Raw genomic sequence first — 15,090 nt, 5'->3', positions numbered from 1 at the left:
TATACTGTAATAAAATTGCCATCACCACTTCTGTTGTGCTTTGGGGCCATTGAGAAGTAAGGGGTACTTGAGTACAGTGACAGTTGATCTTGTAGCTGCAGTGGCACCCGAGGGACTGATGGACACTTTTTCAGAGAGTGGGAGGTGTCTGTAAGTGGATTAACACGTGTCTCTAGGCATATGTGTCCAACATAGAGATGTTATGTGCACGGTGCATACATGTGCAGTTGCTCATGTATGGAAATGTATGTTCCACAGCAGCACCGGAGGACAAAAGTCTCAGCACTTCCTGTGGAAGCCAGGAGATCTGTGTCTGACCAAGTGTTATGAGGTAGCTCTCAGCAGAACCAGGCCCAGGGCCATTGGGAAGCTCGACACACCTCCATGTGCTTTGAGACTGTTCTGGCCTCCTTCCCTGGCAGCTGTGGCAGGGAGCCTCTCTTTGGGAACATTCCAATCATTACTTGGGAGCCTTGTCTCCCTTGAGGAGCACGAGGCCTTAATGAGTCCTACAGAAGATCTGTCTGCATTCCTTGTGCTCATGAGTGAGAGGCCCCATGCAGCTCACCGTGTCCCTGTGTGGTGACTGACCACTGGTGCAGTAATGCCTAGCTTGGGCTTGCACCTTAGAATCTGAACTTGACAGCTGTTGCGTGACCTCTGTTGATTTAACACGACACTCCTGCCAGGCTCTGCCTCTACATATTGCCTTATGGCTGTTGATTTTTTTTCCCCTTGAGATTCATTTAGGCAGAAATTCACCCAACAGTGTTTTGTTGAGAGCCCAGAAGACAGAGGAGTGTGAAAAGATGAGTGTGATCCTGCTGGAGACTTGGAAGGCAGCAGGAAGGAGAAGAGGCTCTCTGTCTCTGTCTCTGTAGTGCCACCAGCTATGACTGGACCAGTAGAAAACTTGCCATTTTTTTTTCCAGAACCATCTTTTTTTTTTTTTCTGGTGTATAGTTGTTGACAAATTGAAAAGCTATCCCTACACCTTGGCATATAGTAGGACTGAGAGATGAGTGGGTAGGAAAGAGATGTTTGTTCATTTGCTGGAAGCTTTCATGACAGGGGGAGGAGTTATCCATGGACGGATTCATGGCATGTGGGAACAACCATGGGCAATTTGATACATTTTCAATGGGGTATCTCAGGGACTCTTAGTATATCTTACTGGTGATGTCTATATTGGTCTCCCAAACTAACACTAACCATCATTAAAGCTCACAAGAGAGTTGGATCTATCCTCAGTGGATAAATCACACTGTACAGTATGAGGACTGAGTTAGAATCCCCTTGTAAATACTGGGCATGGTAGCACGTGCCTATAATCCTGGAAGTTGGGTGAGGTGGGAAGCAGGAATGAAGGCATCCGAGAGAGCTTGTGGGCTGGCTAGTCCTCTCTGAGCATCTTTGAACAACGAAGAGAGGTTGTCTCAAACAAGGTGGAAGGAGAGGACCAGTACTTAAGGTTGTTTTCTGACCTACATATGTGTGCCTGTGCTCATGCTCATGCACGCATGCACACACATGGACATATACAAAGATTTTAAAAAATCCCAAATCTGTAAGAAAGCCTGGGCTACAGAACAATACCCTATCTCAAGAAAGCAAATCAAACAAACAAAAAGCCTATGACAAAGACAATAGGAAACAGAGAGAGAGGAAGAGGGAGAAGAGAGGAGACAAGGGCTTTGGGAAAAAATGACAACTCAGACTTCCAAATGAAAGGGGAGATGGAAGGAGAGAGAGAGTTATATGGTGACTTATTAAAAATCCAGGTTCATGGTCTCCTTCTATAGATAAACTCAAGCAGAATCCTCAGGAAAGGGACTCCAGGATCTTATTTTAATAAGCATCTTCGATGATTCTTATGCTGAGTCAAACTTGGGAAGTTGCCATCATCCAGTTGCCCATCAGGACTAAAATGTTTCCAAAAGTTGTAAGCAAATGCATATATGTAGTTGCCAAGGTTTGAAGTTTAGGGGGGAAAGGTTCAATGTTTCATATTGACACCATTAAACATTTCTTTTTTTTTGGTTTTTCGAGATGGGGGTTTCTCTGTGTAGCTTTGGAGCCTATCCTGGCACTCGCTCTGGAGACCAGGATGGCCTCGAACTCACAGAGATCTGTCTGCCTCTGCCTCCCGAGTGCTGGGATTAAAGGCATGCACCACCAACGCCCGGCAAACATTTTCTTTTCTTTTTTTTTTTCCAACTTTTTTTTATTTGAATTAGAAACAGGATTGTGTTACATGACAATTCCATTTCCCTTCTCCCACCCGTCCTCCCCTACCCCCCCAACTAAAACCTTATTTGTCACATATATTTTCTGCTCCCCCTGGATGGTGAGGCCTTACATAGGGTGTCATCAGAGTCTTTCGTATCCTTTGGGATAGGGCCTAGGTCCACCCCCCGTGTGTCTTGGCTCAGGGAGTATTCCTCTATGTGGAATGGGCTCCCAAAGTCCACACCTATGCTAGGGATAAATACTGGGCTTCTCCAGGAGGTCCCATAGATTTCTGAGGTTTCCTCACAGAAACCCCTGTTCCTTGGGTCTGGATCAGTCCCATGCTGGTATTCCAGCTATCAGACTGGGGAGCAAGAGTTCCCGGATGTTCACGTCAGCTGTTTCTGTGTGTTTCACCAGCGTGGTCTGGACCTCTGTGGTCTTCACTGGTCCTTCTCTGCATCTGGGTTCCAGTTCATATTGGTGATTAGTTATGGGTGTCTGCTTCTACTTCCACCAGCTGCTGGATGAAGGTGTATAAGTCAGTCATCAATCTCATAATCAGGGGAGGGCATTTAAGGTAGCCTCTCCTCCGTTGCTGAGATAGTTAGCTGGTGTCATCTTTGTAGATCTCCAGACATTTCCTAGTGCCTGATTTCTCTGCAAACCAAAAATGTCTCCCTCTATTATGATATCTCCATTCTTGTTATCGTGTATTCTTCCCCTGACTTATATTTTCTGCTCCCTCATGTCCTTGGCATCCCTCTTCTTCTCCCCTTCTCATTCAAACATTTTCTTAATAAAACATTATTTGTATAGAGTTGAATGGCCACAGAGAGTTTTCTCATAATGTCCTCTGACTGTATTAATAATCCCCTGAGGGGAGTGGCCAGTGATGACTGTGCTCACTCCCAGAGTGGGAAAGTCTCAGCTGGGAAATGGTGGAGCTGGCTGTGCTGATGCTTCATCGTGTGGGGCAAGCCCAGCATCAGACCCTGAACCCACCATTTGCTTTCCTCTATCCCACACTCCATTCACCAGTTACTGATGGTTTCTGACTGGCAGGTTCTATGCATATCCACCCCTTTGCACGCCTTCTCTTTAGGATGGAGTGCCCTCCCTTCTCCATCTGTAAACCCACAGTCAGTTGTTAAGGTGCCTTCCTTCGAGGTCTTTGAATACCCTGTTCTTACCTTCCTCTTACCCCACAGAGCACACTGTTCTTGCAGTTGGGTCTTTATCACACTTTATAAACTCCTTCTGCTGTGCAATGGGTTCTTCTTTGTCCCCTCCCCCACCTTGTTCTCTAGCCAGTCTTTGTTATATCTTATTTGTGGATGTAACCATTGTAAACCAGTCAGTGCCTGTTGGCTAAAGCCATGGAAGCATCTGGGAATGATTTGCAAGGTGTTTTCAAAGATCAATTGACAAGTGTTTAGGTCATAACCTCCTCTATAAAGGCTTTGTCTTGGAGGTGATGGCAATCTGGCTGCAGGATCTGTCATGCCATTGATTGTCAGGGTTGATTGGCTGATCTGGCTTGCAAGGTGGGCGTCCTCTTCCTTCCTCACTGCTCTCTGTGTGTCCCTGCCAAAGCTGTGCATTTGGTTGGATGAGGACGTAGGACCAGTCTTTTGTTGAGGGTACAGGAGTAGCTGTAATCTCCCACTAGAACCTCCCAGTAAGCTTTCAAAGGCCCTGTGTCCAGTGACTTTCAGAGTTAAACTTCAACATTTGTATGGGGGCGGGTGTCAAGGTTAAACAGGGGCCAACTGTAGAAATCCTGAATTTGGTAGTATCTTCAATAGGAACTTTAAGGGTCTATTAGACACTTTGAATTGTGGAAGGTTTTCTTATTCTACTGTATTTTAGTGCATAGCTCCTGACAGTGGCTGTGTGTCACAGCTTTCATATTGTATTCAAGTTATTTCTTTATGTGAATATCTCCCCACTAGACTCTTGGTGAATGTGGCCCGGGTCTTATTTATCTTTGCCTGCTCATTGATAATTCTTGAATAAACCTAGAGGGAGCAAATCTTCTTCCTGCTGTTTGCATGTGGATGCAAACCTACATATTAATAATAGTCCTAATTCTTAGTCTCTTGTTTTTCGTAGCCACCACTGGTCCAAGCCATCTTCGGCGGTGATCCAGAGGAGATCCGCACTCTCATCCACAAGACTGAAGATGTTAATGCACTGGTAAGAGATGCTTTGTTTGAGCAGGTCCTCTTTTGGGGCAAGCAAGGGCCCGTTGACATTTCCTGTGCTTCGGGCCCCTGAAGAAAATAGTTAGAACCCGAGGCTGCTTTTTAGACTATTGTTTTAAAAACCCATGCAATGAAACTCTAGCGTTATACTAAATCAATTACATTGAAATATAGTTGTAAAAATTTAAAGGATCAAGGTCTGAAGATGTAGTCACTTGCCTAGGACACACCAGTGCTGGATCCCCAGCACTGTGTAAAAAGAAAAAAAAATAGGATGCAGTAATATGTATGCTTAAAATGACTTTATTCTAATCAACTCATAAGTAAAAACATCATACAGTAGTTTAAGGAACCATGTAAGCGCTTCCCTAGCTGCAAACTCTATTAATCTCTGTGAACTTTTATACAGTTAGAATGACTATTCTGAAGCTGTGGGTATTACACATTCCCTGTCAATCACTTTTCTGCCACAGAAAAAGTGAAAACGATGACTGAGTTGAGGCAAGAAGGAAAAAACCCACTTTATATCCCATCTATATCCTTCTTAAGATACAATGACAGATCTGACAGTGAGCATAATAGGGCAGCATTGAATTCTGAGTGACCTGCCACCTCTCTCATGTGTTAGGAGCACGGCTGTGATTTCTCCTGGTGACAGTGTCAGCCTGACAGCTGCTACTCCTGTGGTTTTCTGCATAGATCTACAAGGAAAGGATCCTGGCCCCTATTAAGAAGGCAGTGAGTGGGAGGATATAGCATTGCTCTTTTCTGATGTGGTGTACCTTGACTCTTTAGTGAAGTTTGGCAAGCTGTGCCTGTGGGACAGCAGATATGAAAGCTTTTGATTGTTTTGAATGATTGAAAAGAGACAAGGAGAGTAACAATTTTTGACATGAGCGGCTGGTAGGAGGTGGAAACTTGAGTGTCCACAGACATCATGGCCATCCATCATGCACACACTGTCTGTCCTGCTTTCACACTGCACTTACTGAGCCAAGGCATTGGGCAGAGGGCAGAGCCAGCCCCACTCACGCTCTGCCCTTTATAGGAGAAGTCTGCTGGTTCTTGTTCTGAGGAGTCTGTGACCCTGGGGTGAACCATTGAACTCAGTTGTGCTTATACCCTCTCTGAAGTTGTCTAAACCATGGGTGTTCTTAAACATCTTACATATTTTTCTGAGAAAAGGGTCAAGATATTTCACTGAATTCCAAAAAAGGCCTGTGGCACATCCATCAAAAGATTAACACTGATACCATATCTGCAAAGTTTCCATAAAATAAGTCACCTGCACTAAACAAAGGGAAAAGGCATTAGTCAAGAATTGGCCCTTTTGGTAGTTTCCTAGAGTTAGGCCTAACAAGCAATTAGGTGGAGGACATGCTGCTAACTCGTTTAACATAATCTGATTATCAGAATGCTCATGTCCTAGGGGACAGTTCTCTTGAAAGTTCAGTGTTCAGCAGAAAAGACTGGGAGAGTCAAGTACGTCTTCAGTGTAAGCAGAACTTTGCCCCAGGTGATAATCCATCTCCGAGGTGGTATCTCTATCAGGTCTTCTGGCGGCTCCTTTCCAAGAGAGGTCCCTTGGAGCAGCCTTTGTTCTGAGACAGTGCAGACTGGAAAGCCTTTTGGCAGCTTCTCCCCAGCTGGCAGTGAAAACAACAGGGCAATGTTTTGAGTTGCGTTTTTTGCAAGGTAAGCCCGGATAAAGTCAGGGACAGAGGACTTGCAGAGGAAGCTGGGCACCTGTCCAGAGCCCGTGGGGTGTGACCAGGAGGCTATGAAGCAAGTTCCCTGTCAAGAGCTTTGACATCACAGGAATTTGCCCAGACTATTTGGTGGCTGTGGGCCAAGCCCCTGCAAGCCTAAGGCAAGGTTACTATCTTTTCCTAATGGTCACAAGCAAACAGAACTTTTATTTAGCTACACCTCAGGAAATTGGACTGACCTCTGAATGGCCTTTGTTTCTTTTTGGAAATGTAACAAGCATTGCTGATTGGTACAAATTGCTTGAATTGTGCCCAGCTATGTCACTGAGTTAGCTAGGTTTGGCTCTCATAACACATAGATGTCCGATGAATGTTTGAAATAGGGAGCTTAGTTCTCTCAGCAACAGATGGGGAGAGTCCCCATTTTACATGAGTCCCAGGTATGGATGTGTGGTTTCTAAGGTCACTGTTAGGTCATCTATAGTCCTGTTGAAGAAAGGAACAAGGAGCCTAGATGGAAAGCATGGAAAGGTTTTCACAGGTCAGGTGAGTCTGCTGACAAACACATTTAGATGAAAAGAAAGGAAGTGTATGGCGAGTCCCACCTGTTACTTGAGGTAACACTGGTGGCCTTCCCTCTTTACCCTTTGCTTTCCTCTCTGACCACACTTATTCATTATGCTGGGGATCGAACCCAGGACATGTGCTTCACCCTTGGCCTTGTGCCTTAACTATTCTTTCCTGATGTTTTCACCTTGCTTTTGCTTTCCCACCCGGCATTGTCTTTGGAACCATGAGTTCTTAGCTGTATGTGAACCACTCTTTGATTAGTTAATCCTGATAGAGAAAGCAGTGCCATTCAGACTGGCCTCTCTGTGCTTCTCCAAACTCGATTTCTTATCCCTGGATTCATGAACTCTAAACTTCATCTATATTGAATTACTTAATTGTATGATTTTCTCTTTTTTTGACTTCTGTATGTTCCATCCCTACTAACGTTTCTACTAAGTTATCCTAATTACTTCATCCTTTCTGATGTCTTCATTACCCTCTCCCTGGCCCAGAAGAGGCCTACCCCTCTCAACTCCCACTGCCTTTCCTGCCTTTCTGATCACTTTAGACTCCTCCTTGATTTAGTTGTGCCTGTGTCTTAGGTCCAAGAACCTATGTGCTTGACAACCTGGCTGTACTTCCATTTGTTCTCATTTGTTCAGTTACATTTGCAGTTCTTGCAACACTTTGAGAGAATCCATTAGCCCTAATTGCTTGGTATTGAGTTACCTTGTGATGGCCCATGTTTTATTTTTCCGAAGCAGACAGATCATTGATCTGGAAAAAGCGGCTGTCTGACAGGGCTCAGCTGGGAGGTGGGTGTTCTGTTTGGAAGACTGAGAGAATGTAGACTGATTTGAGGAACCTGTGACATGTCAAGACAACCACTCTGGATCCTTCTGTTGCCTCTATCATGGGTGGTGTATCAGAGCCTAGAAATGTGGGATAACTGTTATGTAGTCTAAGATGTCCATGTAAACTGATCCAGAAGTGGCTGATCCCTAGGAACATTTTGGAAACTTCCACTGGAATAACCACACTGAGCTTATGGTAGAGAATAGCATCTCAATTTACAGCTTCAAAATTCCAGACTTGAGAAACCATGAAATCAGACTTGTAACTCGATAAGGACATACTTTAGGGTCATGTTACAGTACCCTGATGCCATGAGGATGGTCTTACTGTGCCTCACAGCAGCCAGGACAGAGACAAATTGGGGCCTGTCCGTGGTGAGTGGTGACAGTGGGGAAGGAGGTGAAGAAAGCAGTGATGCTCTAGACTGAGGACAGGAGCCTGCTGCACACAGCTCAAGTGAGCATGTCGCATTAAACCAGAACAGACTTGTCGTTACGGCAGGTGGTTGTAAGCTATAGAAATGAAAATTTCAGCCCCAAAGATAAGAAATACTAGATGGGGCTGTCTAAAGAAGTAGTGAGCTGTCTTCACAGATGAGGTCCCTGAAAGGCCATTAGACAGAGCTCCCAAAGCTGATGACTGGTGGTAGGACAGATAGCCCCATCCCCTGTGCTGTGCCCTTGGCTAACAGTAGTAATTCATGGCACTGTTCTCTCCACCCCCATTTTAGTGTTAGAGATACTGACAGTTACATTGTACACACATGTCCATTATGACTTCTTCCCTGCCTGAAGTAGATTTACAGAGCTTCGTCTTCCAATTATGAAAGACTGTTTTTCCAAGATTTGTGGCTCCTAAGTGATACCAAGTGTGAGTTGTTTATTTCTCATTAAAAAGAGCTGCGAACAGGAAAACATGCATGCACACAGAGTTACATAGGCATGTGTAATGCTCATTATTATGTCAAATAAAATTAGCAAAGATTCTTCAATATTATGTAATACTCAATACATGCTAATTAGTAGTCTCAAACATTTGAGTTGTTCCCAATTTGTTTATTTTGATTTATCTATTTTATACAAAAACTTTTTTTTATCCATGTCATATTTATTATTTGCAATAAAGTTTGACCCAAGTATACTGTTGCACTTTGCTTTACCTTCTCTGTTTTGTGGTAGGAGGGGCTCATATGTGATTGTAACTGGTATATATCTTAAGTTAAAAGCAAAGAACTTATGGTAAGCAAAGGGAAAGAAACCGTTAGTGCTACAGTTTTTGGCTCCAGGAAATAATTTAGATGATGGATTAGTGTTAATCTCAGATGCAAATGAGAGAGAAAGAAAATGCCATTTTACAAGCAGGGATTTTATAAAGAATAGGACAAATGAGAAGTTGTGAGCTTGTAATTTATCTGGGCATCTATTGGAGTAGATTTCTTGAAACATCTACACAGGAGCAATTTGATGACTCAGCAGTACAGAACACTGGCTGCCTCTCCAGAGGACCCAGGTTCTAATCCCAGTACCCACATGACAGCTCACAACTATCTGTAACTCCATTTCCAGGGCATCTGATTTTCTCTTCTGAATTCTGTGGCACCAGGTACATGCATGGTGCATAGACACACATGCAGACAAAACACTTAAACAATAAAATAAAAAAGTAAATTTTGAAAAATAAATCTACTTTATGAGGGCTAACACATGTCTCTCACCAAGGAATTTGGAATATGATCACTTTGCCACATTTTAAAAAAAGTTTTCTTGGCCTGATTCTCCCATGTTAGCTTCCCACAAATATTGGAATATTGGCTCAATAGACTCCATAGCCTAGTTTCCCATGTTTCTGGACTTATGTCTATTTTTCTCATTTATAGCTATATTCTACTTTCTTTTCTTTTTTTAGTAAAAGATTTGATAAAGGACTGAAGCTCTGAGATGGGTGTCAGTAGAGTCTTGGGCAACCTACAAATTAGATAAAATGAGGAACTTCAGAAATAAGGAAGCTGCAGGCAGTGTTGGGAATTCAGCTGTGTCCATGATAGAGGGCATCGTCAGTGAGGTGATGAGTCACTCAACCCACTACACTGCTGTGTAGTGATGAGGGTGCGGTACAGCTGGACTTTTGAAAGATTTAAAGAGAAAACACAAGAAATTCCTAATGTGTTAAATGTTGGTCTCAACATTGGTCATGCCAAAGAAGACACCTGTGTGGACCAAATCTAGCCTGTGTGCTTTTTGTTAACTGTGGATGAGAGCAGCTGATAACCAGTGTTAGGGCTTCTCTGGTCATTATGAATGCATTGTCACTGCCGTGGCCTTTATGCTGAGCACTGGTAATCTAGGGACAGCAATGTCTGTGCTCTTCAAGTGTGCATAGCATTTACAACAGGACCATGGATCCCTAAAACAAGTTTTTGTATTGACTCTTTTATGCTTATAAATTGCAAAACAGATAAGCCTATATCAACACACACACAAACCAACAAACCAGGATATCCAATTGTTCATTTTTATCATAAAGACTTGACTTTTCAGTTGACCATTTGTGCATGTCTGTGTGGGTAAGTACAAATGGTATTTCAGTGCATAGCTTTCAGTGCTTAGCGTTTGAGACCCACAGTGATTTGCAGAGTACTGTTCTTTTTTGTCACGCAAGGACTTTTCTCATGTGCATGCCTGTTGCCTATGGAGGTCATAAGAGGGCACTGAATTTCCTGGAACTGTAGTTATGGTTATGGTTATGAGCCACCATGTAGGGTCTGGGAACTGAACCTGGGTCCTCTGCAAGAGCAGTATGCTGCTGTTATTCTCAGAGCCATCTCTTCAGCCTCAGATTAATTTCTTTTTTTTTTTATTAATACAGTATTTCTTTGTCTTCTCTGTGTCAAACCTGAGCCAAGCACTTTCCCCAGACTTCCTGGGGAGGTACAGGAAAAGGAACACACAGGGTAGACGGGACACGAAAGAACTATGGGAGGTGGAAGTGGAGATAGCTGGTTCACATGGTGAAGAAAGAAGAGGATCATCAGGAGTAGAAGGGAATAAGAGAGTATGATTGATGGGGCTATGTGATCATCACAATATATTGTATACATGCATTAAATTGTCACAAAAAATTTGAACATGTGCAAATTTGGTTAGCCAGGCATCTGTAAATTAAAAAAAACATATGAACATAAAATGTACATTTTTTGGAATCTTGAAATTTGCAGGAAAATGGATGGAACTACAAGAAACCACTCTGAGAAGGTAACCCAATCACAAAAAGACAAACATGGTATGTATTCACTCATATGTGGATTTTAGACATAGAGTAAAGGATTACCAGTCTACAATCCACACTGCCAGAGAAGCTAGTAAACAAGGAGGACCCTAAGAGAGACATACATGGTCCCCTGGAGAAGGGGAAAGGGTCAAGATCTCCTGAGCAAATTGGGAGCACGGGAAGAGGGGGAGGGAGCTAGGAGAATGAGAAGGGGAGAAGAGGAGGAGTGAGGAGGACATGAGGGAGCAGAAAAGTTGAGTCGGGGGAAGAATAGAAGAAAACAAGAAAGGAGATACCATAATAGAGGGAGACATTTTAGGTTTACAGAGAAATCAGGCACTAGGGAAATATCTGGAGAGCTACAAAGATGACACCAGCTAACAATCTAAGCAACAAAGGAGAGGCTACCTTAAATGCCCTCCCCTGATAATGAGATTGATAACTGACTTATACGCCATCCTATAGCCTTTATCTAGCAGCTGGTGGAAGTAGAAGCAGACACCCACAGCTAATCACTGAACTGAACTGGAATCCAGATGCAGAGAAGGACGAGAATATGAGAATTTAGAATAGTTTACTAAAACTCCTGTGCTCTGGGGGGGGGGGGCTGGTGACATTGCTCAATGGATGGAAACAATTACTGGGCGGCAGGTCTAATAGTTTGAGTTCAATCCTCAGAATCTACAGCAGAAGGAGAGAACCACTCCTGAAAGTTGACTTCTGATTTATACACACACACACACTCACACACACTCTCTCTCTCTCTCTCTCTCTCTCTCTCTCTCTCTCTCTCTCACACACACACACACACACACACACAGACACACACACATACACATACAGACACACAGAGACACATACATAGATACACACACAGAGACACACATACACACACACACATACACACACATACATAGACACACACATACAGATAGACACACACAGAGACACATACATACACACACAAACACACACATACACACACACACAGAATACAAAAAATAAAAAATATTATGTTTCCCTTATTCATCTTTCTTCTCTTGCCTTAAGGAATTTGTTTTATTTTTTTTGAATTTTTTAAACATAACCTGAGTAAAAACAGACTGCCTGAAATATAAAGTGGTTGCAGTTGGTGCCACCCCAAAGCCTTCCTAAATAGATATTCTGGACTCACCATAGATTTAGTGTTAACTTCTTTGGCCATCTTTGCCTCTATGAAATGCCATGTTTGGCACAATTGCCCCAAACTTCTATCAGTGTTTGTGGTATTAAATTCAAGCCTGTTGGCCCCAAATCATCCCCTCCTCTGCTACACATCATCAGAAACTCCCACAAATCTGCCTCTGTATTCCTGCAGGCTGTGGGGCTCTATGCTCCAGATGTCTGGTTACAGTGCAAACAGTCTTATTTGCTTTTAGGGAAGCAAATGTTTTCTGTGTTCAGCTGAGCCTGTAAAATCTCATTAAGAAGCCAATCATTAGCCCTGATTAAGTAAACACTGCATGTTTGGTATGAATATTTTAACTTCCTCTTCCCAAGCTGGCTCAGCTTTCTCAAGGTTACTGATTGTCATCTGGGAACAATAATTTTTCAGTCACCTGCACAGTTTGCAACTCCATCATCGGGAATCTCCACCCACTCCATTAAATGGGAGCTGAATGGGAATTGGTTCTCTGTAGCTCCATTAGCACGGTCTGAGGAGGGGGTTTCCCTGCTGCTCACTTCATGCAGGAGACTTAAAACACTGCTAGAAATTGCCCTTCAGCTGGTAATCGGCACTGTCTCTGTACTTCCCTGTTTCTCTTTATAAACGTCTCAGGCTTTCACAAAGGCCAGAGTTCTATTTCCCCCCTGTGGTGTGTGTATGTGGATATGCTTAATATTAAGCATTTATTTTCAAATCTAAGATCACAAGGGATGAAGATGCATGGAGCTTAAAGTTACAACCCCTGCAGTGACTCATCATAAGCTCGATTGTGTTAACATGCATCGGGCACAACGGCCTGGAATGGTGAGTGCACCATGGCAGCATTTTCCAAGTGTGTTTCCCAGAGTGAGTTTGGAGAAGAGGTAATTCAATGGCCAAATAAGTTGGAAAGCTCTTGTAGTGCAATTCCCTCGTGTTTTAGTGATTTATAATGCATCACTATATGAAAGGCTAAGATTCCTGTCCACGGGACATCAGCTTAACACGATGATTCTTGAGGCCTCTGACTTCTCAATCTTCTCTGCAAATTGTCTTTGTCACTTTTAATGTGAGACCATCCTTCAAACTGACGAACAACCCCCAAACCTCCAGAATAGTTTCTGGCATTGTTTCTTGAACTCCAGTGTGCAACAGAATCTTAGAGTGCACGTGAATACAGGCCGATGGCTGTCACTCCTGGGTTTCTGATGTAGCAGCATGTCCCAGGAGGGGCCCAAAGGTCTGCACTTCTATTGAGTTTACAGGGATCACTAGCATGGCCATTTGGTGCTGAATACAGGTTGTTTGCTGTCTTCAGAAGCCTGCAGTGTAGTGGGGAGATAGGCAGAGATCTGGTAGAGGAGGTGACTACTTATAACTGGTACTTATAGACTAAGAAGCCTGCTGAGAAGGAAGCTAACAGTGAGCTATGACTCCCAATTAAAGAGACAGGAAAGGTCTCTGTGGTGGTCGTGACATTTAAGCTGAGACTGGCCATGAGAAGCTGGGCATCTTGAGGAGACTGGAACTCTAAAGTGGGTGTGCTGCTTTGCACACATGGATTTCTATTGTGTGTGGTGGTGGGGGCTGGGGACACACAGACTGCTTCTCTGGAGATACATAGACATGTTACTTGAGGTTAGATGATAGGTTAGATGTGAAGGGGAAGGAAGATCTAGCTGCCAAGTGTGGCACCTGGCCTGAGAAACAGAGTGGAGGAGGAGTGACAAGTGACATCAGGAGTCATTTTGTTTCTGAGAGAAGACAGAACCAAAGACTAGCTTTTCAGGGGGCAGTGAAGCGACCTTATTCTGCAAATGCAGTAATTGGCTGTTTGTTGGTCAAGGGGTAGGGCTTAATAAATGTTCTTGTTGACAGAGTTCCCTATATAGTGGATAGCAGTGACCGCCTGGTTGCCTTGTGTTAGAAAATAAATAAGGCCATTGAACAGTAAACAGAACATATCTTTCTGTGATAACCGAGAGCTTCAGGATCTCAGAGACTGGCAGTTGTGCATCACAAGCACAAAACAGCTACACTATTGTGTTCACAGCTTGTCTGGGTTAGGAATCCTGGCAGGGCACAGTGGGATTGCCTTTGCTGGTTCAGGACATCTGGGATTAGTTGGGAAGTCTTATTAGCTGGGTGACTTGACATGGAAGGCTAAGGTAATTTTGGGTTTTTCACTCACAAACCTGTCAGTCTAATCATGGCTTCTTTATGTGGTGGGGCTTTCTCTCTGCAGGAAGCCACAGTGTAGCTGAATTTCTGACAAGGCAACTCAAGGATCATAGATGAGCATCTTTGCAAAGATCTCAGATCTCAGAGTGATGTAAGGCAGGTAGCCAGATTCAAATTCTGCTTCATGGAGTCCCTGGTGAGAAGAGGCTCCCTCTTCCTCCCCTCTCCCCTCTCCCTTGCCCTGTGATATCTCCAGCAATAGTATCTTACCATCTTGTTTTGACTTAGAGTGATGACATTAACTGTTATTGTTTTGGGATCATCTGGGGGGCTCCCTAGCTAACAATTAATCCCACACTGGGATTTTCATTTAAACTTTAAGGCTTCTGGGAACAGCATTATCAAGGGTGCCTCTGCTCAAGTTATTTCTTTAATAAAATATTTCTTGGTTAGCTTATAAAGCAATAATTTCTTTATATGGATAAAAAAGCACTTTTAGTTTTCGTTGACCCTCCTGCTGCCCCCCACCCCCACCCATCTCCTGTCCTGCACCCTGTTAACTTCCCCTAATATTCTCACCTTTGCTCTTAGCACATCACCACGCATCCCACCAGAGACCTTTCCCTTACATCCCCCGCCTCTCACAGCTCCTGTCTCACTTCCTGGTCTCCACAGATACTCACTTCAGCATAAACACAGATATCTAAAAATGTGAAGCCAGGATCCACATGTGAGAACAAGCATATGGTGTTTGTTTTTCTGGGCCTGGGTTACCTTGGAGTGGACACAGCTTAAAGGCATATGCCAAAAAAAAAAAAAAAAAGAGACATATGCCACAGTACCACACTGTACCTTGTAGCTAATGCTTTTCAAACATTAATGTGCATATACATCACTGAGAAAC

The 15,090-nt window shown here is 43.5% G+C and overlaps 1 protein-coding gene across 5 annotated transcripts in view; it reads left to right on the top strand.

The window, feature by feature from the left end:
* Positions 1-15,090, top strand: part of LOC100774011 (serine/threonine-protein phosphatase 6 regulatory ankyrin repeat subunit B) — a 272,850-nt gene that overhangs the window by 101,637 nt on the left and 156,123 nt on the right. For all 5 annotated transcript variants that reach the window (XM_027396893.2, XM_027396896.2, XM_035440951.1 and 2 more), the window contains exon 2: positions 4,345-4,428. In XM_027396893.2, coding sequence (XP_027252694.1) covers positions 4,345-4,428 — 84 coding nt within the window. The remainder of the gene's footprint in view (positions 1-4,344; positions 4,429-15,090) is intronic.

The sequence above is a fragment of the Cricetulus griseus genome, chromosome 2 (genome assembly GCF_003668045.3).
Source record: "Cricetulus griseus strain 17A/GY chromosome 2, alternate assembly CriGri-PICRH-1.0, whole genome shotgun sequence".
NCBI lineage: Eukaryota > Metazoa > Chordata > Mammalia > Rodentia > Cricetidae > Cricetulus > Cricetulus griseus.
Note: the sequence above shows the minus strand (reverse complement) of the source record. Positions and strands in the feature narration are given on the sequence as shown.